At 34.2% G+C, this 24,665-nt stretch overlaps 14 protein-coding genes and 5 pseudogenes across 19 annotated transcripts, besides 2 other annotated features; 14 read left to right on the forward strand and 5 right to left on the reverse strand.

Moving 5' to 3' along the window:
* Positions 1-19,276: part of a mobile genetic element that runs on past the window's edge.
* TVAGG3_0966440 (uncharacterized protein) lies at positions 429-830 on the reverse strand (the record flags this gene model as incomplete). The annotated part of the gene is made up of 1 exon (XM_051253574.1): positions 429-830. The coding sequence occupies one exon, from the start codon at positions 828-830 to the stop codon at positions 429-431; it is 402 nt and encodes a 133-aa protein (XP_051079148.1).
* TVAGG3_0966450 (uncharacterized protein) lies at positions 856-1,506 on the forward strand (the record flags this gene model as incomplete). The annotated part of the gene is made up of 1 exon (XM_051253575.1): positions 856-1,506. One exon carries the CDS (start codon positions 856-858, stop codon positions 1,504-1,506), a length of 651 nt encoding a protein of 216 aa, XP_051079149.1.
* On the forward strand, positions 2,525-3,530 carry TVAGG3_0966460 (organellar and viral DNA polymerase type B; the record flags this gene model as incomplete). Its single annotated transcript, XM_051253576.1, has 1 exon — positions 2,525-3,530. A coding segment is annotated over one exon (1,006 nt), but the record flags the coding sequence as incomplete, so codon positions are not given.
* On the forward strand, positions 3,994-5,610 carry TVAGG3_0966470 (annotated as a pseudogene). Its single transcript has one exon. A coding segment is annotated over exon 1 (1,617 nt).
* Positions 5,815-6,898, forward strand: TVAGG3_0966480 (annotated as a pseudogene). The gene has a single exon. A coding segment is annotated over exon 1 (1,084 nt).
* Positions 7,157-7,637, forward strand: TVAGG3_0966490 (organellar and viral DNA polymerase type B; the record flags this gene model as incomplete). Its single annotated transcript, XM_001297656.2, has 1 exon — positions 7,157-7,637. A coding segment is annotated over one exon (481 nt), but the record flags the coding sequence as incomplete, so codon positions are not given.
* TVAGG3_0966500 lies at positions 7,706-8,096 on the forward strand (annotated as a pseudogene). Its single transcript has one exon. A coding segment is annotated over exon 1 (391 nt).
* Positions 8,990-9,856, forward strand: TVAGG3_0966510 (KilA, N-terminal/APSES-type HTH, DNA-binding family; the record flags this gene model as incomplete). The annotated part of the gene is made up of 1 exon (XM_001295385.1): positions 8,990-9,856. One exon carries the CDS (start codon positions 8,990-8,992, stop codon positions 9,854-9,856), a length of 867 nt encoding a protein of 288 aa, XP_001295386.1.
* On the reverse strand, positions 10,197-10,670 carry TVAGG3_0966520 (uncharacterized protein; the record flags this gene model as incomplete). The annotated part of the gene is made up of 1 exon (XM_051253577.1): positions 10,197-10,670. The coding sequence occupies one exon, from the start codon at positions 10,668-10,670 to the stop codon at positions 10,197-10,199; it is 474 nt and encodes a 157-aa protein (XP_051079151.1).
* TVAGG3_0966530 lies at positions 10,762-11,569 on the forward strand (annotated as a pseudogene). Its single transcript has one exon. A coding segment is annotated over exon 1 (808 nt).
* On the forward strand, positions 12,272-13,106 carry TVAGG3_0966540 (organellar and viral DNA polymerase type B; the record flags this gene model as incomplete). The annotated part of the gene is made up of 1 exon (XM_051253578.1): positions 12,272-13,106. A coding segment is annotated over one exon (835 nt), but the record flags the coding sequence as incomplete, so codon positions are not given.
* TVAGG3_0966550 (organellar and viral DNA polymerase type B) lies at positions 13,229-13,982 on the forward strand (the record flags this gene model as incomplete). Its single annotated transcript, XM_051253579.1, has 1 exon — positions 13,229-13,982. A coding segment is annotated over one exon (754 nt), but the record flags the coding sequence as incomplete, so codon positions are not given.
* On the forward strand, positions 14,061-14,540 carry TVAGG3_0966560 (organellar and viral DNA polymerase type B; the record flags this gene model as incomplete). Its single annotated transcript, XM_051253580.1, has 1 exon — positions 14,061-14,540. A coding segment is annotated over one exon (480 nt), but the record flags the coding sequence as incomplete, so codon positions are not given.
* TVAGG3_0966570 (uncharacterized protein) lies at positions 14,625-15,188 on the reverse strand (the record flags this gene model as incomplete). Its single annotated transcript, XM_051253581.1, has 1 exon — positions 14,625-15,188. One exon carries the CDS (start codon positions 15,186-15,188, stop codon positions 14,625-14,627), a length of 564 nt encoding a protein of 187 aa, XP_051079155.1.
* Positions 15,508-15,651, reverse strand: TVAGG3_0966580 (uncharacterized protein; the record flags this gene model as incomplete). Its single annotated transcript, XM_051253582.1, has 1 exon — positions 15,508-15,651. A coding segment is annotated over one exon (144 nt), but the record flags the coding sequence as incomplete, so codon positions are not given.
* TVAGG3_0966590 (uncharacterized protein) lies at positions 15,793-16,227 on the forward strand (the record flags this gene model as incomplete). The annotated part of the gene is made up of 1 exon (XM_051253583.1): positions 15,793-16,227. One exon carries the CDS (start codon positions 15,793-15,795, stop codon positions 16,225-16,227), a length of 435 nt encoding a protein of 144 aa, XP_051079157.1.
* Positions 18,083-18,316, forward strand: TVAGG3_0966600 (kinase C-related family; the record flags this gene model as incomplete). The annotated part of the gene is made up of 1 exon (XM_001581467.2): positions 18,083-18,316. The coding sequence occupies one exon, from the start codon at positions 18,083-18,085 to the stop codon at positions 18,314-18,316; it is 234 nt and encodes a 77-aa protein (XP_001581517.2).
* TVAGG3_0966610 (uncharacterized protein) lies at positions 18,365-18,601 on the forward strand (the record flags this gene model as incomplete). Its single annotated transcript, XM_001581466.1, has 1 exon — positions 18,365-18,601. The coding sequence occupies one exon, from the start codon at positions 18,365-18,367 to the stop codon at positions 18,599-18,601; it is 237 nt and encodes a 78-aa protein (XP_001581516.1).
* Positions 19,277-23,452: 4,176 nt separating the features above from the next.
* Positions 23,453-24,665: part of a mobile genetic element that runs on past the window's edge.
* On the reverse strand, positions 23,533-24,659 carry TVAGG3_0966630 (annotated as a pseudogene). Its single transcript has one exon. A coding segment is annotated over exon 1 (1,127 nt).

The raw sequence follows: 24,665 nt of genomic DNA on the forward strand, positions 1-24,665 counted from the left end.
CGATATGAAACGACTTACAAACTACATTCTGTCAAAACTTTCAAAATACCCCTTCAAAAAATATCCATCAAACACTTTATTAGTTTGTGACGACTTCGCCGGAAAAGGTTTAGTGTCAAAACCAGACTCACCATTAGCTAACATCATTACTAAAGTCAGACATTACCACTTAACTGTAGCAATACTTATGCAAACATGGAGGTTTTTAGCTTTAAACATAAAACGTCTCATAACTGACTTCGTTATCTTTCAAGTTTCTCACGTTATGACATTGAACTCATTTGGAAACAGTCAGGTATAACATTACCTTTTGAAGAAATTTGGGAAGCATATAAGTCTCTCATCTCTCCTCGTTCATACCTTGAGATTCATATCATGACTAATACCATTAAAGTCAAAAATATTCCATGGGAACGACCAACATTGTTTTAAAGTTTAACCTTCAATTGACTGATGGTAAACAAATTCCATGCATCTCTGTCGCCATTTCTGTTAATATTTTTGCTGTCATTCATATCATCCACTTCCCCATCCGTTAGCTTTTGAGGATATGCGTTAGAATAGCTGTTCTTAAATGAAGGCTTTTCACCTTTGAGAGCATAAACTCTATAACTTTCTGCATACTTTATGTTTGAACCTCCTGAGCCATCGTTGACATAAATTTTTATAGGCTTCCACCCTTTGTTCATGTTCCTGCTTCTTCCCTTAGCTCTTTTGTTCAGTAGTTCTACATCTTTATACACAGCTCCTGTCTCAGTGAATTCAACAATATTTTCATTCGTTAGCTTTACATTCAAACCCTTGTCGAGTATATTGTTCATTTCATACATATAAAAGGTTTTTATTCTATATGAAATGAGAAGCAAATCCATCTTAGCTGGTGCCGTTAATGTTCCAATTGAACCAACATCAAATGTTGACTCACGAACGACAAACAATATTGTCATAAAGAACTATAGTTCAGAGTGTTTGAAAGAAAAAGAACCAGATCTTAAGTCGGGAGGGCTCAAAGAGCCCATCTTGGCGCATGGCGCCGTGAATTTAAACACAGCTTCAAGTGCAAACGCTACATCAGATGTTAAGTTAGAGTATCCACCACTGGACCAAATTCTTTCAAGAGAAGCCAACGACAACCCTTACATAAATGTTCAAACAAATCCTTCAGATAACGTAGACCATTACCTTCTTCAGTTATACCAAACAATTTTACTCAAAGACGATAAGAAGCTTTTGATAAATCTTATAAGTAAGAACCAAATAATTCTAACAAAGGAGGACCTTGAAAATGTTATATCACGAATAACAGGGAAACAATGTGTCATTGACTATCTCGACCCTGAAATCGAATGCTGTGGTCAAACGCCACCATTCATGAAAATAGGTAACATCCGCATCATTGAAACACCAGGAACTACAGGAGTTGAGTTTAAGTATAAATATTCGAATGAATATACAAAACTTTCAACAGAATATAAACTTTGTTTGAAATATGTTTTAGTAAATTAAAGCAATTTGTAATATCTATCCAAAACTTCTTCAACAGTATCGAACTCATCTTCATAATGCAAACCTAATCTTATTGACTTGGTGCAGTTTTCACTAACACAATATAGCGCTTTGCGCTCGGCGCCTTTGACGCCTTTTTCTGTTCTCTTGACTGACATAACTAATTCATTGTTTCATCAAACAGCAACAACCAAAGTTCATGACCTAATACATAACATTCATACTTTATATTTTAGCTCTGAGTTCTCTTGTAAGCTGTTGCATTTATATTTTCTAAAAAGTCAACTTCAACAGTCATTCGCACTGGTGCCTTCAGTTCTACAGGCTCGCCTTGAAAGTCAACAAGTCTGAATTGCATGTCTTTCAAATTATGAGGACTAATGCGAACCCATTTACCTAAATGAGTTACTATGACAGGAACGTTTGGAATGAACATTGAATTGACTGCATAACAGAAGGATTTATATTCTACTGAACCTTTACTATTAACTCCTGAAATACCTGTGACATTAGCTATTTTTGACTCAATGTACAAACAATTACCATAACATACGTATGGAACAGATTTCATCTCAATCGTTTTGTCAACACTTTTCAAAGGAAATGTCATATGGTATGCTCCCAAAAGAAGTTGTACTCTATGACTCATTCTTGGTATCTTAAACTCCTTCGCATAACTGAACTTCAAAACTCCTGCAATAAGTTTAACATTCATTAAGTTTTCTTCGTTATCCTTGTTTATTGTAGTATTTATGAGAGCATTTAACACTCCAGCTAATGTTTCCATCTTATATTCTACATTATTGTGAAATCTTATTTCGTGCTTCTTTCCATCTATTTCAATCTCCATGAAATCTGTTTCATCTGTATATAACGAATGAAGCGATAGTATTGAAGTCAACCATTCTGAATGCAAGCGCCTCATTCTGTAGACCTAAGTTTGTTTGTAGCTTTACTGTCCCGTATTCGTTTGGGTCTGTACTTTGCAAATAGAACAACATTTTATTCTCATTAAAATATGAGTATAGCTGCATATGCGTATGAAGCTGACAGAGCTAAACGTTTATATTTTGGTCAATACTCTCTCACACTTACTGACAAATATATTGTTATCACTGATGGAAATACTGAGAAATACATAACATGGAAGGACTATGAAAAGTTTGACCCTATTTTAACTCCATGTACTATGCCATTCATTGTAAATGGTGAAGTTGTCATGAAGAACGACACGACAGTATATAAGTCTGTATATGAAGCGTTAGAATATATGTTGAATTATAATCCCGAAAGATTTGACCCAAGCACTACACCATGTGCAATGCCTTTTATTAAGGACGGTGAAATCGTAAGAGTTCCGGATTCAACGGTTTATACTGCTGTTCAAAACAGTTTACAAAACATTTTAGCGAATATCTTTAATTCAGAAACTACAGAAATAAAATTACCATATATAACAGATGCTAAAGAAATTAAATCAAAAACAACAACATTATTTACGTCACTTAATGATTTAATGACTTATATCATTAATATTCCTGCACCAACTACAGCATTTGATCCAAACTCGACGGTTTGCAGTGTACCTTTCATAAAGTCGCAAACGGACTCTTTGAGTCCTGAAGGTCTTTCAGACCGAAGCGACCAGGGCGAAGCCCATGACAGTTCATTAATTACTTTAAGGGATTCAACAGTTAATGAATCATTAAAGGCTTCATTAATGAAAATCATTGATTTTAACTCATTCATGAATACATATAATTCATTCATTAATGTTTCATATGCTTCTAAAGAAGGTGAGCCAAAAACTATCGATAAAGCGGTGTATGAAATAAAAGCATCAACGACGAAATTGAATTCGTTAACTTTTGACGGTGATAGTTTCGTTAATGACATAACATCAGGGAAAACAATTTTAACGAAAGAATATTTAAAATCTCATGTTAGTGAGTTCGTTGAAATTGAAAAAGAAGGTGGAATTAAGTTCGATCCACTGAATTTCATTTTCAGCTTAGCGAATGCGGGTGTTAGTTTCGCTGAATGGACAACTATACAGAGTGAAATAAATGCAATATGGACGTTTTTGGGGTCAAAAGCGGGAATGGGTGAGCTTGTAAATGCTGCAAGAACATTAGGTGAAACAGGAAATTTTGTAGATGGTTTTAAAAGACTTGTTTCAAATGTTTTAACAAACACAAAGAAATTATTTAGATATACCATACATAACGGACGGATTTTCGAACAGGTAGCAACAAACCCTCCGGTTATGGCTGCGTTGATGATGGTTAGAGATATAAAACCACGTAACGACGGAACGAAGAACATGAACAACAGGATACTGGTCGGGTTATTCAAGACATTAAAAACGTGTATCCTGAAGTTATTGATTTATTTAGAGGAGTTAATGATTCAATTTCAAAACATTCTATAACCCTCGATGAAGAGAATAAATTAACAGATTATATATTCGTCATTATTGCAGAACTAATGAAGAGAATAAATGAAAAAGGAATTGGTGATATCATTAATGTCAGCGATGTAATGATGAAAAGAAATTTTGACTCATTATTACAAAACCGAAAACAGAATATAGTCTTTATGACGTAATTACCGAATTAATGAAAAATATTAATGATAATAAGAGTTCTGGCGGAAGAGTTGAATTAGAAGTGAATGATGTTAATGAGAAATTAGCCGAAAAAGCAGACAAAAATGAGCTTTTAGCTCTGAGTGATAAAGTCAAGAACCACGTTCATTATATAACTTCAGACGAACAGATTATAACGGACTACCATGGATATTTAACACGAAGTGATGAAGTGAAGACAAAAAATGTTAATGAAAGAAGATATAAATACATTCGTGCTAAAGGTTATGACATAAGCTGTACTGTACAGTATGATGTAGCTAAAGCACCAGAAGCATTTGGTTATACCGGTGAAATTTATGCCTCTACTTTCTCTGTTAAAGGTGTATTAGTTGAACCAAGATTTACTTTGAGAGTTAAGTCAAAAATAACGTTTGAAGATGCTATTAAAAGTAAAGCTGACAAAGTTGAACTCGAAGCAATGAACAAAGTTTTGAAATCTCATAAACACAACATCTCCGATATAAATGAACTTCAAACTTCTTTAGACAGTAAAGCCGACAAGAACCATACACATAAATCCTTCACTACTGTTAGAGCAGACGACATAATATTGAACTATACCCTTGGTTCAAGTGCACCTTTAGAGAATCCAAGTACAAGCGTAAAAGATACACTAAACTCCTTAAATAACAAATGTATGAACATTGAAGGTCATGCCAGAAACTTTGAAGCACATGAACTACCAACAATGTTAGACAGTAAAGCCGACAAGAACCATACACATAAATCCTTCACTACTGTTAGAGCAGACGACATAATATTGAACTTTGACCTTGGTTCAAGTGCACCTTTAGAGAATCCAAGTACAAGCGTAAAAGATACTCTTAACAATTTAGATAAGAGTTGCAGGAATATTGAAGATCATGCCAGAAACTTTGAAGCATATGAACTACCAGCAATGTTAGATAAGAAAGCAGACAAAACTTATGTGGATGCAGAACTAACAAAGAAATTTTCGAAACCAGATACAATGACATTTACAACAGAAATTATAAATGGTGAACCAGCAACTCCATTTGAATTTGTTAGAGGTCTTCAACCAGATACTTTTGAATTTTTCTTGGATAATTCTATTGAACTAACATTACATTATAAAAGTGGAACAAATGCAACATTTCATCCGGGAGATACATTCCAAATGGTATTTAATGACATAAGTTCTTTAGAATATGTTTATAGAGTTATGAGCATATATGATTTAATATATCCTATAGGAGCTGTTTATACGTCTATGAATCCAATAAATCCAAACACTTTATTTGGTGGTAGATGGTATGAAATAGTTGACAGTTTTCCATTCTACACTAATACACAGTCAATGAAGATGGGAGGTTCAAAGAAAATAGGTATTGAAAACCTTCCTTCACATATGCATAGGTTCAGTGGAAGAACATCTGTGGAAGGAAACCATTCACATTCAATAACAAAAAGAGGTTATATAAATCTTGCAGCGGGTTCGAATAGACAGGGAATGAACAGATATGATATCACAACTGACCCCAAAGATGTTAGCACAGTATTTTCTGTGGAACTGCAGGAAATCACACACATGTGTAGCTGGTATTACAGACCCAGCAGGTAATGGAAAAGATTATATGCCTCCTTATATAACAATGCACGCTTGGATACGATTGGTTAAACTCTTTATTTTTACATAAATGAGCTTGAAAGAAGTATTCGAACAACATCCATGGAGGTCTTTTAAGAAATTCAATGAAGCTGCAAAGAGTTCGGGATTTACTAACAGAGCTGAAGTGAAAAGGTTCTTTAACAAAAATGTTGTACATCAAACAAAAATAAATCCTTACGACTACTTTTTACCAATTTACTCCAACACTCCTGACGCATACCAATTTGACACTCTCATTCAAAGCAGAAAATGTGGTCATAAACCATTCCTCATCTTCATAAATGTTAACACTCGTAAAGCATATGCATATCCAATGAGGAATAAAGGAACTCGTGAAGTGTTAAGAGTTTTACAAAAGTTTGTAGCAGAACATAACCCAAGTACTTTAACATCAGACCAAGACAGTGCATACCTCAGCAATGAAATCACAGATTTTCTCATTAAGCATAACATAACTCACTACACTACTGAAGACCATAACCATAACATACTCGGCATCATAAACCGCTTCATAAGGACTCTCAGAGATTTAAACCAAGAGCGAGACTTTACCGAAGAAACAATGAAACATTTTCTTGAAGTATATAATTCCTCAACGCATTCTACAACAGGACATACACCAAATTCAATGACACAACAACAAGAAGAAAAGTATATACAAAGAAACGAAGCCAAACACAAAATATCAGAAATTCAACACAATTTACCCTCATTCCTGGTACAAAGTTCGTGTAGTTCTTGACGACAAACCGTTGACAAAGAAACGTTTAAGGTTAAGTCGAAATTATTATATCGTAGACTCTACGCAAGGTAATGGATATCTTATAAAAGCTGCCGACGACTCTATTGCGTTTTATCCTCGTCATAAATTAGTCGAAAGTAGTAATGGCAAACTTGCTGAAACCATTGACGAAGCAAAGCGAGGAGTGGTTATTGAAATACTTGGCTATAACACAAACGATGACACTTATAAAGTAAGATATGAAGGAGGCGTTGAAGATGTTATACCATCTAAGAACTTGAGAGAGTCGAAGCCAACACATCTGGGACCATTAGAGCGGGAGTACTGGAAAGACAAAAATATGCCAGAAAGAATAAGAAAATTCTTCTAAACTTTTTCATTAGATGTAAATCAGACAAAAATATAATTTAGGTGAAGAGGTTAGATCTCACCTGTTTTTTCACCTCTTTTTCACCCCGTGAATTTTCATGAATTTTCACAAAAGACCAAAAATAATGTTTAGGTGAAGAGGTGAGATCTCACCTGTTTTTTCACCTCTTTTTTCACCTCTTGAATTTTCATGAATTTTCCCGAAATAAAAAATAAAGTTAGTTTTATTTTTTTTATTTTTTTATTTTGTATAAAAGATATGATTTCAACAATCGGCACAACAACAATTCAAACAACAACAGCACCAAACTCGTTAGTCATGAATCCTACGTCAATGTTAGTAGAGATGAAAAACTTCATTCCTTCTTCATATACTTTCGAAACAAAAATCCAGAAGATAAAGCAAGAACTTTTAACAAGTAATTTAGACTGTAGTGCGAAAGATGAAGAAAATGAAGAATATCTTTATGAAATGCAGGACATTATTGACCATTTACCCAAATTGCCTGAAATCCAACAACAAAAACTCACTATTCCTGAATTCGACGAAATTGAAGTGAAACCAACTGACTCAGTAGAAATAAAGAAGTTCATACGTAAAGTAAATTATGAATTCCTTGGTTTTCATTGCAACCATAAGGTTATGGACAAAGATTGCGACATGGTATATAAAAACATTTCTGACATATATAAATCTGAGGAGTTTAAGACTTACGATAACTTTGTTTCATTAGTTGCAAAATGTGTTTGGGAAATAAGAGATAAAGATAGAAGAGGCAAAGTATGGAACGAACAAATAAGACCCGCTATGTTTGAGATGAGAGAGCAATTGACGCCTTAGTTGTTTTAGCTGGTTTTATTTCAATGTATAACGCAAAAATGAACCCGCAATGTTCAAAATGTAAGGCAGCAATTAGGAAATATAACTACTCAGTCAAAGAGATAGAAAGAATGAGAAACGACTATGCAGACTTAAAGAAAGAAGCAGAAAAGCCAGCAGAAGATAAAATGAACATGTTAGAATTTCTGAACAAAAACTATCCAACAGCAGAAGATTTCCTTCTATCTGACGTCAAGAAGAAGTATAAAGAAACCTTCGTATTGTTAAAACTTTTGACATACTGACAGAAGAAATAGAAGCTACGAAATTGTTTAGGATTTCAAATATACATCGTACAATTCATGTAAAACGCTTGTGAAAAAACTGGGGTGAAAAAAGAGGTGAAAAAACAGGTGAGATCTCACCTCTTCACCTAAATTATATTTTTGTTCAAAGCTTCCACGAGAGAAAAGATTCCTCATTCGCTAAGGATTCCAAAAATGAAAAAATCATTGATTTCGGCTGAGAAAAAAACAGCAAAACCCTTCTTCCACGGGAACAAAGAAATAAAGAAGAAATAAAGTAAATTTTTTATTTATTCCCGTGGAAGATAGAGCACTTTTATGACACTTTTTATTCACGACAAACAAGACAAACAAAGAAAATAAGAAAATACGGCGCTGTCGCGGTTCGAACCACAGACCTTGACCCCTCCATAACACCACCTTAGACCACTGTGCTACGTAGCCTGTCGACATAAGATTTTATAAATTGCATATTTGACGTAAATTTATTTCCATCTAGCTTCCCACCGCATAAGATATTCATACGTGTTTGTAAGACATTCATTAAACTTCTTTTCTATTGCATCTAATCTTGCGTTATTTTTTTCAATAGCTTGTCTGTATTCTTCATCATCTCCAGCAGTGTTTGGGTCTTCACGTTTAAAATATTCATTGTTAACCAATTTTTTATCTACAAATTTTATTAGTGTTTGATTCACTTCATTATGATAACGGTCATATTCTTTCAATACGTAAGTGAAGACAAAATGCGTCGTACCTTCAATCTTAAAGCTTAAAGAACTTTCAACACAGTTTTGAGGGTCTGTCAGTGCGTCAATGAGATAGTATTCGAAGTCAGTCAATAATCTTTTTAAAGTCATTTCATACAGGATAAAATTTAATGTTGTGAAGAAATAGTGTTTATTTCAGAAAAAATAAAGTTAGTTTTATTTTTATTTATTTTTTTATCCGGAATATAAAGACAGTAATGACAACAACAGAGAACACAACAACTGCTATCGTTCATGAAGCCATAAATGAAGAATACGAGTGGGTTCAGTTTAACAAACAACTCCGTCTCATTCGTTCGGTCAAAGATGACATGTACCAAATGCAAAGTATTTTGACAGCATGTTTTGCTCCAGATACTAAACACGCAGACGACTGGTTCAAAAACCAAAGCACACAAGAACTTTTGAGTGAAATTTCTCTAGACCGAGAATTCTCGGTCTTGCATAAAACACATGAAAATCGTAAAAATTTGGCTCCTGGTTTGAGAGGATATTATGTACATAGACTTCTTGTAAATGCTGTTGCAATGTGGGCTTCACCTCGTTACGCATGGCATGTTTACAGACTTCTTGACGAAATTCATAGACAAGAACGTGAAGAGATGGAAAAGAAACTTCATGCAAAAGATGAAGTCATTGAAGCAAAAGATGAAGTCATTGAAGCAAAAGATGAAGTCATTGAAGCAAAAGACAAAAACATACAGAAAAGAATACCACGTTCGGTACCAAAAGGAAAGGAAAAGAACTATAAGTATATGATTTACACTGAAGAGATGGAAAATGAAGAAGACAGAGATATGGTTATGTTGCATTTAGTCAGAAGAAACAACAAAAGCTTTTACGACCTTGCTAAGATTTACAAATCTGACAGAAATTGGTTCTATCGCGAAAACTTACCGATTTCAATGACACCAAATGAAGATGTTAAACAGATAGTTCAAGATACGTTACCTCAAACACACTATGATATGAAAGGTTGTACAATACTTACATTCAAAGAAGACTTACCGCTACTGAAAGAAAAAATAACAGAGTATTTTGACAACTTCAAAGAGGAAGAATGAAGTCACGACAACATTAACGAAGAGAGAATGAGGTGAAAAAAGAGGTGAAAAAACGGGTGAGATCTCACCTCTTCACCTAAACATTATTTTTGTGCTATATTTACACTCATTTACGAAGAAGTCATGAATCCTACGTCAATTATGTTCGACACTGTAAGCATTAACAATAACATTAACGAAGCATCATGCTGTTCGCTCTTTCGTACCTGTTGTCAAAATGTCAAGACCTTCAGGTCTCGTCACACAGTGACTGTTGTCATCATTTTTAAAAGAAGTTAAATAACCTGGTAGCACATGGTAACATGGTAACACCATCAGTTATTCAAAAATATATTTTTGCTTAAATAGCTTCAGGGTCTATTTCTTCAACCATTTCACTTACTTCGTCAATGTCAATTGAAGCTTCTTCAACCTTTGGTAAGAATTTCTGTATAACATCTTTGTTCGTTATTGTCTTCAGAGATGAAGGATAATATTTCACATTTGTTTCACCTTTCTTATATTCTTTCTGTTCGGAAAGATTTAAAGCAATACTGAAGAAGTCAATATTAGAGTTCTTTATAACAGTATAATGAGTATCTTTGACATTCACGAAGAAACTCTTTTGTTTCAAAACTACTGCTAACTCTTGTGAAGTATAACGTTTGCGGTCAATGACGATAGCTAATGGTCTGACATACTGACCAAACTTAGATTCTTTCACAAACTTCTTGTTAAAGATAACATTAACATTTGAAGCATTATTGAACTCATTCTTGATGGCAGTAGCGAGAGCATTGTATGAAAAGAACTTGCAATCTTGCATGTGTTTCATTAAAATAAAAATATTAAATTATTTTGAAAAATAACTTAAAAAAAATCTAATCTAATTTTTTCAAAAATATTTTTTTTATTTCCTACTAAAGATGTATCGGAAGTTGTCTAAGTTAGAACACTCGGAAATAAAACAACTTCTTACAGAAGCTAATATAGATGTTGCAAAGCATTACGCAACAAACAAAAAAGCACTCGCTGACTTCATTAAAGACTATAATGGTGCAATAAGTTATGATAGAATTCATGAGTTCATAAAGCCGCAACGCGGCGAGGACGAAGTCCATGCAATAGCATTTCCTTTAAATGACGTTGCTATTGACTTATATCATAGACGTTCAGTACCTCATGAAGTAAGAAGAGAGATTTGACATAACAAATGCGAACGTTGGTGAAACAAGAAGAAGAGACGACACACTGAAACAACAGAGAAGAGAGATGTTTAAGAGCGCTATAGAACAAGTTCGCAAAGCTAACGATGTCATTCGTTCCATTGACGACAAACCAAAAGAAGGTGAGAGATGGTTAAAGAAAGATGAAGAGAATAGGAAGAGAAATGTGAAGTCAGGCAATAGACTCATTGACTTTAACATCGAAGCTTTAGATGAACCAAACAGAGACTACTTACACAAACATTTCGGTAAGGTTTTCATGAGACTCTTAGAGAAAATTAAAATAAACTCACAACAGAGATGGATGGTATGTTATAAACTTGGTGGAAAGTATGAATGTTCTACGTTAAACCTCAATAATATTGGAACATTACTACATCAGCTCTTGAAGGAGAACTTTATATCAGAGATAGAAGCAAATGCTGCAGGTATTGTTGAAATGCACTATGACTTCTTCTTGACAAACATAAAGAATCTTACCGAAATAAAGATGTATGATTTAACAGAATATGAAGGCTTAACGATGTCAGATGTAAAGAAAGGCAAACCAAAAAAGAGACCATATAGAGATGAAAGCACACTGACAAATGACCAGAAAGCCATTTTGGAAGCTCTTAAGCAAACAGGAAACCCAGCACTTATAGAAAGCTTTTGGAAAGATAATGGTGAAAAGAAGTTTTATAAGAAGAGAAGCGGTCAGTTCTGGAAGTATCTTTGCACATTACCTATAAATCTTGAACGCTACCAAATCTTCAATGAACTGAACAAAAGAACTGCAACACTTATGACAGAGGACAATTGTTTCGTTTATGCTTGCATTCAGGCTGGAGTAAATGAAGAAACTATTGACCACATGAGAGAAGTCATTCGTGTTAGAGACTTTCCTCAAAGTAAAGTACAAGAAATTTCTGACGCAACAGGTATATCATTTAATGTTACCATTGGTTATTTCAATGAGTCAAGACATAATGAAATAAAGAGATATATACCAAAAGAATGCGAAACTGTTAGAACTATTGACTTACTTCTTGTTGAAGACCACTACATGCTAAATGAAAGATTACCAATGACAACATACTTCATTCGAAACTATAAAGAAATTCTCAAAGCTTGTGGTGGAATGAACATTGAGAAACAGATGAAGATTTATACAAAGAGAGAAGATAAATATGTAGTTCGTTATGATAGAACAACACCGTTATGGGATGTTATGAAAACATTGTGGGAGTGCAAATATTTCGAACCTATTTCTTATGGAGAACTTTTCACATATACTACTGACTTATATAAACAGAACCTTGCACCATTTAAAGATTTGACATATGCTCCAAAGTATTGTGTACAACTGAAGAAGAAAGCAGAGTCAAAAGAAGTAAATAAAGCTAAATGTAAATTCATACCTGAGCACGTTTTCTTTGCTGACTTTGAGTGTAGTACGGATGGCTTTCATAAAGCTTTTAACATCTGTTATGACAGTGAAGATGGTTCAGTTAGTGAAAGCATTTGGGGTCAAAACTGTGCAACAGAATTTTTGGAAAGACTTCCTGACAAGAGTTTAATATATTTCCATAACCTCAGTTATGACATAAACTTCATCTTAAGACACATGACAGAAGTGAAAGGAACTCCCATCATTAAAGGTTCACGAACAATGCAAATAACTGGCTTATATAAAGGACGGGCAATTATTATAAAAGACTCTTACAGTGTTATAAATAAGAAGCTTAAACTATTTCCTGCTATGTTTAACTTACAAACAGGACCGAAAGAAGTATTTCCATATAACTACTACAGCAGTGTTTTGTTAGCAAATGACAACAGAACTGGTGTCATTTCTGAAGCATGTAAGTTTATCCATGATGCAGATACATTTATGAAGAACATAGATTCCATCAAAGGTTGCAGAATAGATGAAAACCACTTCGACTTAGAAAAATATAGCACGTTTTACTGCAAACAAGATGTAAGAATTTTAAGAGAAGGTTTTGTAAAGTTCCGCAATGACTTATTGAAAGAGTTTGATTTAAACGTTTATGACTACGTTAGTATTTGTTCTATTGCTAACAAATTGTTTGAGAACAGAGTATACTTCCCGAATGGAAATCTTTATGACCTCTCAAATAAACCAAGAGAATTTATTTCGAGATGCATTCAAGGTGGAAGATGTATGTTGTCAGATAACATGAAACAAAAGAGCAAAAAGAAACTCATTGCTGACTTCGACACTGTTTCATTATATCCTTCAGCTATAGCAAGACTTTATACTTTAGAAGGTATTCCAAAAGTATTGAAGGATGAGATGTTAAGCACAGAGTATCTCATGAGACATTTATTCGATGATGACCAAAAGGAACCCATTGGTGAAAAGTTTATGTCTGGCTTCTTTGTTCTCATTAAGATAACAGAGATTGGTATACCCAGACACTTTCATTTAATAGTTTGCGACCCTGAACTAAATCCAGAACTTAACGTTCCAAGAAGTTCAAACACTTGCTGTCTCATGTATGTTGACCATATAACATTACAAGACCTCATAAAATATCAAGGTGTCAAATGTGAAGTGTTGCAAGGATACTATTACGATGGAAACAGAGATATGAGAATAAGAGATGAAGTAAAGAAGTTGTTTGAGTTAAGGTTAAAGTATAAGAAAGAAGAAAACCCCTTACAAGAAATTATAAAACTCATTCTGAACAGCATTTATGGCAAAACTATTCTATCTCCTATTGAGTCAAAAATAACCATAGTAAATGACAAAGATGCTATAAGATATGCTATAAGAAATTACAACCATATAGTGAAGTTCGAAGGTTTGGATGGTTCAGATAAAACTATTTTCAAGCTAACGAAAAGCATTTGCAGACACTTTAACTTCTGTCCACTTGGTGTTAATATTCTGTCTATGTCAAAACGTATTATGAATGAAGTATTCTGTACTGCAGAGGACATGGGACTTCAAATCTTTTACCAGGATACCGACAGTATGCACTTATATAATGAAGACATCCCAAAGCTTGCAGCAGAGTTTAAGAAAGAGATATGGTCGCGAACTTATAGGAAAGAACCTTGGTCAATTTCATAGCGACTTTGCAGAAATAACACCTGGAAAACAAAGTTTAGCTTATAAAAGTATTTTCTGTGGAAAGAAGACCTACATAGACTTACTCACTAACGATTTAAATGAAGTTGCATTTCACTGCAGAATGAAAGGCGTGAAGCAAGATGTTATTGCTTTAACCGCTAATGAAATGTTTCCTGAAGCTATACAATGCTATTACAATGAAGATAAGAACATTCACATACCTGTTGGAACATATGACAAAGACTCTGAGTTCAGTTTAATGAAACTTTACAAAGCACTTCATGATGGTCAAGAGATTGCATTCGACTTATGTAAGTCATGTCAACCTTGCTTTGCTGAAAAGTTCAACTTTTCAATAACGACTAAAACAAGCTTTATTCGTAAGTTGAAGTTCTGAGGTCATTTATTTTTGTCAGCAATGAGGTCATGAATGAGGTCATGAATGAGGTCATTCGTGATAAAAATAAAGCTAGCGTAGATTTTACAATACTGCGATGGTAGAGTTTAAGAGTTGTGCTTCAATGTAGAGACAGTCCTTATGGTCTGGAGGCAAGAACACTGGACATTTATGGTCATGAGTGGAGAACATGTCTATCCAAAACTCACGATTGAAGCCAGTTAATTTATAGTATTTAGGGTTAGGAAGTGGTGAAGTTCTTGTATGACCAATGAACTCATTTTCAACTCCTTTACTTAAGTTTGAATATAATATAGCTTGCTTTCTATCCCAAATGCCAGGTGTTACAATCTTTGAAAATTCATTTTTCCTCGGAAGCATTGCATCATAATTGAAAACATTCTTAAAATCATCACTTGGTTCGGAGATTTGAAATCTTATACGTAATGGATTTTTTTTCTCTTTAGCGACTTCATTGAATGGTGAGAATACAATGAATTGACAGTCATGAGTTCCATCTTCATTTTCATTAAATTCATAATGAAAGTCTATAAGTTGTGGCTGACTACCTTCTTCTTTCAGTTGTGCAAGAAACTCACGTAAAGGCTGTAAAGTTTGTACTTCAATGTTGAACTTTTTCTCGAACATCTCATTAAATGAAATCATACATTGCAACAATGTTGTATCGTCTTTAAAGTATTTGTATATGTGAATGTTTTGGGCGCTTAAAGACTGTTCGTCATTTTCTATCTCGAACTTGAAGTATAAAGTCAACCTTTCTGAAAGCACGTGTTATATACATATTTGTTATGCCAATGTACTTCTCTTCATTTATGTTCACAATCCAGTCTGTTGGAAACTTAAACGTTACTCTGTTCCCCTTTATTTTGACGTCAGGGTTTTCACTACTGAACGCAACAGATAAAGGTATTTGTCTATACATTTAGTTCGGATAAAAATAAACCATTTACTCTTTCTTTGCTTCAGCTTCTTCTCTAGCTTTCTTTGCCAGCAAACGTGGGTTCTTTTGTCTTCCAGCAGCTAATGCAGCAAGTTGTTTTTCACTAAGTTTTCTCTTTGGTCTCTCTGGCTTTTGTTCTTGTTTTTGTTCCTTCAGTTCGGATAAAATTTGCTCACGAATTTCTTTCTTCAATGCTTCAACATCTATGACACCTTGGGTCTTGTCCGTAGGGCTTGTCTGAGTCATTTGATTGCAGATAAAAAACAAAATTAAAACTTTAACCGATGTAAAATGAGCTTGTCAAAATCAGAGCGAGAGTCTATTATATTAAATGACGCAAGAGGAATACAACATCCTTTCTATTACGTAAGTCAGAGTAAAGATGGTAAAATATACGTAAGAAAAAGAAAGGTACCATTAGCGAATGCAGAGAGCGACAACATTAAGGTGCATGGCAAGGGTGAAGTCCATGAAGTCCATATAAAACCTTCTGTTCAAACTGAGCCACCAAAAGAACAAGAAGAAAAGAAGCCAGATGTACTTTCAATAACGAACCAAGAGCTTATTGCAAAGTTCGTGAATTTCATTGAAAAACAAACCGAGTCAAAGAACCCTGACCCGCCAGTGAAAGAAGTTGAGACAAAAGAGAATGTACAGTTCATTGAAAATGTCAAGAAACAACTTCCACCACGAATGCCAAGAAGAAGAGTGAGAATAATGAAGTAAATAGATATTTTTATCTGAAGTAAATACATGCAGAACGAACAGCTAAACGAATTTACTCCAGCAGAGCATATTCATCAGATTCGCTCATATTTCGATATCATAGACAATGCAGTTCAAATTGGTGACACTAATAGAAAATATTCTGACGCAAAGATTCCATCACAACCTGGAACTGCTAAAGATAACACATGGGTAACATTCAATCTCTCACCTCCTGGTGAAAATATGTTGGACCTTTACAATACATTCATTACGTATAAAATGGAAGGTCAATTTATTGTAGATAAAGAAATTGGTTCAGGTTCCAATAAAACAAACCCACCAGGATTTTGGATTGGTTTCGATGACGCTTTCTATGCAGTTGCTGGATATCAAATCCTTGCAAATGGTCGTATCGTATATTCTCAAGACAACGCAAGAGAAGAAGCATATATAACTTCAAACTCACAAACTACCGAACAAATAAAGAAAGTAGATGTTTTCTCAAAGACTCGACATGAAGATGTATGGAGTCATTCGGGAACATGCAGAACAGGACAAATTGTTAGTGGTCCAATTACAGCAGGAAAATCATTTGATTTTAAGCTTCGTTTAAGAATTCCTGTTAGAAAGTTTTTACCATTAGAAGCTATAAGATTTATTCCAGCTTTTGCAGGAAACATTCAGCTTAAAGTAAAGTTCAGTAGCGACGCCTTACAATGCACATCTATATCTGTAAATGATATCATTGCTTTCAATCCAACTCTTAAAGTTGCATTTGCTTCAGATTCAAATCCACCGACAAATAAATTTGTTCCATGGAATGAACCATTCACTATGATAACGAAGGCAGTAGAAGCTAGTGGAACAGTTACTATTACAACTGTAACCCAGCAACTATTTCGAACAAAGATGGATTTTAATGAATGTTTCATTCATCCAAAGTCATTCTCTTTAGACCCTAACATTTATACAGAACTTGTAGAACATTATACAAACGAGGCTTTATGTTTTCCTGTTAAAGTTATGGATTGGATTCCTATGGACGGTTCATTCTCAAAGAATACAGATAGTTCAAGTGCAACATTTACAGCAGCTTATACGCCTATTAATGTTAAAAGTATTTCGGCACTATTTAGAAAGAAAGACAACTATTATGTTAATTTTGAGAACCCTAAGTTTAAATATCTTCAGCTTTCCATGGGAGCTTATGGAAATATGCCTGCAGAACCTGAAAAATCATATGGACCTGTATTTTATGAAATGGTTGCGAACGCTTGCAATACAAACAATGATATGATAGGATTTAATGAAGATGTTATGAGGTCATTGGTGGATGATGGTAGTGTGGAACATAAATGGGATAGCTATGACAACACACATTTCTTATGTGGTTTTCCAACAGAAGTGGACTTTTGCTTCCAACAAGGTCAAACATCTACTGCTCCAATAACATACAAATTGTCTGTTAAAGGACCTATTGAACTAGCAACTGAAAACGTACCAAAGCCACTTATTGGATTTATGAGGGATTGTTGCTTTGCCATTCAGGTGCGTGCTAATGGCATCCCATAATAAGATTAGATGACTATAACTTAGCCACGGACGACAGTGAGGAATAAAGGATGAACGTTTATTTTTAAAGCTTATAAATGAGTTCTTCATCAAGCTCTCGCGAACCTTCACCATCTATGAAACAAACTTTACCAAACGATTATGGAGCACCTATTGAATATTTCTTACGAGCTGCACAATGGCAAAGAGCAGTCTCACCAAGGTTAGGTGTTCCACCAGCTCCTGTCAAAAATAGCATTTGGTCAAGTCCTTATATAAATATGGTCTCCCACTAGGTTTGCTAGCTACAGCAGGAGCAGTTATGATGTTGAAAAGAAATAAAGCAAATGTTATAAATAATACTGAAGTAGCTGAAGTTAAACAAACTCCAACACATTCGCCAAAACCAACGCCTTCACAAGCAAAACCTTCAATAACTCCTGAACCTATGGAAGTACAAACTCCTGTTCAAAAGTCAACTCCTAAACCGACTCCAACATTTAAACCAGAACCCACGCCTCAAATAAATCGTAAAACTCCTGCGTTTCCTTACTGAAAAAATAACGTTATTTTTATTTAATATTAAAATTTTTATTTGATTGAAATGACGACTAAAGTCACTGAAGCAATGAAACAAAAGTTTTTGGTAGAATACATTAAATCAGGAGCGGTTCCAGAAGGTTTTTACGTTCATACTATGAAGGATGGTAGAGTTCAGTTTAGAAAGATAAAGCAACCATTAGATAAAGAAGGAATTTTGAGAAAGATTAAACTTCATGAGGACAACATTGCTGAACTTAAGAAGAAGTTAGAAGAGTTGGAGAAAGGAAGAGAGTTATAAAGTAATGAATTCAACGGGTGAAAAAAGAGGTGAAAAAACAGGTGAGATCTCACCACTTCACCTAAATTTATTTTTGCGCTATGTTTTCATACGTGTGAGGGTGGTGATATCATTAATTTTTAAGTTTATTTTTTATTTTAATGAAAATTTTTATTTGGATGTAAATGACAGAACAAAAGCAACTCATACAAATCGAAAAATATAACAAACATACATTTAAACATTTATTCTTCCTTCCTGAGCATAACATGTTCTTTCAAATACATCCGAGACCAGTTGACTTTTCATTGACTGTGTATAAAGATAGAAATAGTTATATCATTAAACCATATGATGACGAAGGTAAGTTATGTAAATTGTACGTTAAGAAGTTAGAGAAAGTTTATGGCTTCAAGTATGACTACAATAGGGTTAACACTGATGATGAAGATATTGAGGAAAATTTATGAGAACATTAGTGAAGTCGTTAGTGAGAACGATAGTGAGAACGTTTATTTTTTTACATTAGTGAGTTCGTTAGTGAAGTGGTTGGCGGCTTTGTAAATATTTAAGGTTAAGTTAGTGTTGTCGTTTGTGTTGTAAAATATACGTTAACGGTTTTGTAAAGTGTCAAATTCACAAGTATTGGGTAAGGTGGAACGCAGTGCCACAGTACCCAACATAACCATACTAACTACTATTACATCTAATAGAACCCAACTGAATTAAAATCAAATCATCCGAAACATTTAATGGTAGATGAAGATGGTTTAGCATTAAAAAATTGTCACTTTTTTTAAAATTTCGTATTTTTAAGAGTATGTTGAAAATTAAACATACTCTTAATATATGTTAATAATTATCATTTGATAAAATTATTTAAATAGTAATCAAAATATTGTTATAAATATTAATGGAGTTGAAAAATTATGATCATAAAAGTAAGATGTTAGCATCTAGCCTCAGTAGATACTAAGTCATATCAGAATAGACACATATTCATCCTCAATTGACTCTTACTCATATTCAATTGGTTCTCACAAATAATCAATTGATCCTTACTACTGATCAATTGATTCTCACAAATAATCAATTGATTCGCATTAATTATCAATAGATTCTCACTAAGAATCAATTGATTCTCAGTCACCCTAAATTGATTCTCACTACTTATTAATTGATTCTTACTCATCCTTAATTGATTCTCGCTAAGAATCAAGTGATTCTCACTCTTCCTCAATTTCTTCTTAGTATTATTCAATTGATTCTCACTGATGTTCAGTTGAATCTCACTAATAATCAAATGATTCTCACTCATCCTCAATTGATTGTCACTTATTCACAATTTATTCTTAAACAACCTTAATTAACTCCCAGTATTCTTCAATTGATTCTCACTAATTATAATTTGATTCTCAGTCATCCTCAATTTATTCTAACTCAATAAGAATATGAATATGAAAATGGATTGGAATAGGTGATAATTAAAATATATTGATATGAATTTGTGAGAGTGTCTTTAATAAAGAAAAATTTGTCAAAGAACAATAATGTCAAATTGGGTGGGAGCATATAGTAATGAAATATTTATTGATAAATATTAATGTCATAATAATTGAGAGCATGTAGTAATGAAAAATTAATTGATAAATAATAATATTAAATAGGGTGATTGCATTGATCAATACATATATATGAATGAATTTCGATGTCAAACCGTCAGTCATATTGTTAGTCAAAACGTCAGTTATATTCTCATTCATACACTCACTCAAACCGTCAGTCATATTGTCAGTCAAACTCTCAGTCATATTGTCACTCAAACTGTCAGCCAATTGTCAGCTAAACTCTAAGTCATATTCTAACTAAAGCCGTCACTCATATTATCAGTCAAAACGTCAGTCATGTTGTCACTCAAACTATCAGTCTTATTCTCACTAAAATCATCAGTCATACACTCTCTTAAACTATGAGTCATATTGTCACCCAAACTCTCAGTCATATTCTAAATAAAACCGTAAGTCATAGAGGCTGTCAAACCGTCAGTCATATTGTCGGTCAAACCGTCAGTCATATTATCAGTCAAACTGTCAGTCTTACTCTCAATAAAAAGCTAATTCATAGTGTCTGTCAAACCACAGTCATATTGTCACTCAAACTGTCAGTAATATTCTAATTAAAGCCGTCAGTCATATTGTCAGTCAAACTGTAAGTCATACACTCACTCAAATCAACAATCATATTGTCACTCAAACTATCAGTCTTATTCTCACCAAAACCGTCAGTCATATTGTCAGTCAAATCGTCAGTCATTCACTCACTCAAACCGTCAGTCATATTGTCAGTCAAACTGTCAGTCATTCACTCACTCAAATCAACAGTCATATTGTCACCCAAACTGTCAGTCTTATTCTCACTAAAACCATCAGTCATACACTCTCTTAAACTATGAGTCATATTGTCACCCAAACTCTCAGTTATATTCTCACTAAAACCATCAGTCATACACTCTCTTAAACTATGAGTCATATTGTCACCCAAACTCTCAGTTATATTCTAAATAAAACCGTAAGTCATAGAGGCTGTCAAACCGTCAGTCATATTCTAACTAAAAAGCTAATTCATAGTGTGTGTCAAACCGTCAGTCATATTGTCACTCAAATTGTCAGTCTTATTCTAACTAAAAAGCTAATTCATAGTGTCTGTCAAACCACAGTCATATTGTCACTCAAACTGTCAGTAATATTCTAATTAAAGCCGTCAGTCATATTGTCAGTCAAACTGTAAGTCATACACTCACTCAAATCAACAATCATATTGTCACTCAAACTATCAGTCTTATTCTCACCAAAACCGTCAGTCATATTGTCAGTCAAATCGTCAGTCATTCACTCACTCAAACCGTCAGTCATATTGTCAGTCAAACTGTCAGTCATTCACTCACTCAAATCAACAGTCATATTGTCACCCAAACTGTCAGTCTTATTCTCACTAAAACCATCAGTCATACACTCTCTTAAACTATGAGTCATATTGTCACCCAAACTCTCAGTTATATTCTAAATAAAACCGTAAGTCATAGAGGCTGTCAAACCGTCAGTCATATTCTAACTAAAAAGCTAATTCATAGTGTGTGTCAAACCGTCAGTCATATTGTCACTCAAATTGTCAGTCTTATTCTAACTAAAAAGCTAATTCATAGTGTCTGTCAAACCGAAGTCATATTGTCACTCAAATTGTCAGTCATACACTCACTCAAATCAACAGTCATATTGTCACCCAAACTGTCAGTCTTATTCTAACTAAAACCGTAAGTCATAGAGGCTGTCAAACCGTCAGTCATATTGTCATCCAAACTATCAGTCTTATTCTCACTAAAACCGTAATTCATATTGTCACTCAAACCGTCAGTCATATTGTCATTAAAACGGTCAGTCATACACTCACTCAAATCAACAGTCATATTGTCACCTAAACTCTCAGTCATATTCTAAATAAAACCGTAAGTCATATTGTCAGTCAAACTATCAGTCTTATTCTAACTAAAACCGTAAGTCATAGTGTGTGTCAAACCGTCAGTCAAACTGTCAGTCTTACTCTCAATAAAAAGCTAATTCATAGTGTCTGTCAAACCGAAGTCATATTGTCAGTCAAACTATCAGTCTTATCCTAACTAAAAAGCTAATTCATAGTGTGTGTCAAACTGTCAGTCATATTGTCACTCAAACTGTCAGTCTTATTCTAACTAAAACCGTAAGTCATAGTGTCTGTCAAACCGTCAGTCATATTGTCAGTCAAACTGTCAGTTTTACTCTCAATAAAAAGCTAATTCATAGTGTATGTCAAACCGTCAGTCATATTGTCAGTCAAACTATCAGTCTTATTCTCACTAAAACCATCAGTCATACACTCTCTTAAACTATGAGTCATATTGTCACCCAAACTCTCAATCATACACTCACTCAAATCAACAGTCATATTGTCAGTCAAACCGTCAGTTATATTGTCACTCAAACTGTCAGTCTTATTCTAACTAAAACCGTAAGTCAAAGTGTCTGTCAAACCGTCAGTCATATTGTCAGTCAAACTTTCAGTCATACACTCACTCAAATCAACAGTCATATTGTCATCCAAACTATCAGTCTTATTCTCACTAAAACCGTAATTCATATTGTCACTCAAACCGTCAGTCATATTGTCATTAAAACGGTCAGTCATACACTCACTCAAATCAACAGTCATATTGTCAGTCAAACTATCAGTCTTATCCTAACTAAAAGCTAATTCATAGTGTGTGTCAAACCGTCAGTCATATTGTCAGTCAAACTATCAGTCTTATTCTCACTAAAACCATCAGTCATACACTCTCTTAAACTATGAGTCATATTGTCACCCAAACTCTCAATCATACACTCACTCAAATCAACAGTCATATTGTCAGTCAAACCGTCAGTTATATTGTCACTCAAACTGTCAGTCTTATTCTAACTAAAACTGTAAGTCAAAGTGTCTGTCAAACCGTCAGTCATATTCTCAGTCATACTGTAGTTCATACTATCACCCAAACTGTTGTTCATACTGTCACTCAAACTCTAAGTCATATTGTCAGTCAAACTGTGAGTCATATTCTCTCTCAAACCTTGAGTTATACTGACAACCAAACCCTCATTCAAAATGTCACTCAAACTGTCAGTTATATTCCTAGACACATTCAAACTTTCAGGCATATTGTCAGCCAGATACTCAGTTATAGAGTCACTTTTTTGTCATTAATGAATTCAGTTATAGATTCAAACATACATTCGGTCCAATATTGGATCATGCAGTTAATTCTACATTTTTTTAACTTGTAAGTCATTATTTATGAAAATATAGGGTGTCCAAAGGTGTGTTTAGCACAAACCTGAATACTGCGAATAGAAATAAACAAGTTACATATATATAAAGTTTATTTAAATATAATCACCATTGGATTCAATCACGCGTTCGCAGCGATCGATCCAGGCTTGAAAGACACGCTTTAAATCATCATGAGAAAATTGCTCAAATTGCTCTCTTACAAAATTTTCAAGATCATCTGGACTCGCGAATTCGCGTCCTTCAGCTCTCTTTTTTAGCGTGCCGAATAAATAAAAGTCAGAGGGTGCAATATCAGGTGAATAAATTGGGTTTGGAACAACTTTGACATTGTTTTCCACCAAGTAATTCATTACCTTATGACTTTTGTGAACTCTTGAATTATCAAAATGAATTGCAAACTTTTGTTTTTGTTGTTTGGATTTCTCAAACTCATCAGAATTGATAATTTGAGTAAGAACATTGTCAATTAGATACTGAGCATTCATCGTATTAGGTTTTTGAAGAATATCAATTGCGATGATGCCATTCACGCCCCAAAAAACCGACAACATCATCATTGGTGTGTCAATTTTTTTCTTCGGGAATGTTTGCGGATTTTCATCCTTCGGGATCCACATGATTTTGGCTTCTGTTGCATATTGAAACCAAGACTCGTCCCCTGTTGCTAAAAAGCGAAACTTCTTGGATTGATACGCACCAATATAGAGAGGAGCTCTTTCGAAGATTGGACTCTAGATTTTTTTTGAACTGAATTAAGGTTGTGCGGAACCCAACGTGTATACGCTAGTTTGTAGTTCAAATAATTGTGCAGATAATAACTGACTGTTGTACGTGGTATCTTTGTCATCTCCTCTATCCTTCTGAGTGATGCTCTTGGGTCTTCATCTAGCGCTTGAAGAATTGCTTTGATTTTTCTTTGATCCGGCGATTTTTTGTCAATTTTTATGATGGGCGCCTTTTTGTTCATGAAGTGATACATCCTAACATGATACGTTACAGTGGAATAGCTAGGAGCATCCATACCGAAGCATTTTACCAATGTCTCGTAGATTTTTTTACAGTCTTTGCATTTTTTTGCAAGAGCGAGGATGTTTTCTTTATGATTCATTAAAAAAATGAAAAAAATCCCGCCAAAATTTCCCGCGAAACCGCCTCTTGTCTCAAAATTCATTTTATATCCCGGCATGGCGCCAAAATACAACATACTCATCATATACATATATTC

This window comes from Trichomonas vaginalis, chromosome I, assembly GCF_026262505.1.
Source record: "Trichomonas vaginalis G3 chromosome I, whole genome shotgun sequence".
Taxonomy (NCBI): domain Eukaryota; phylum Parabasalia; order Trichomonadida; family Trichomonadidae; genus Trichomonas; species Trichomonas vaginalis.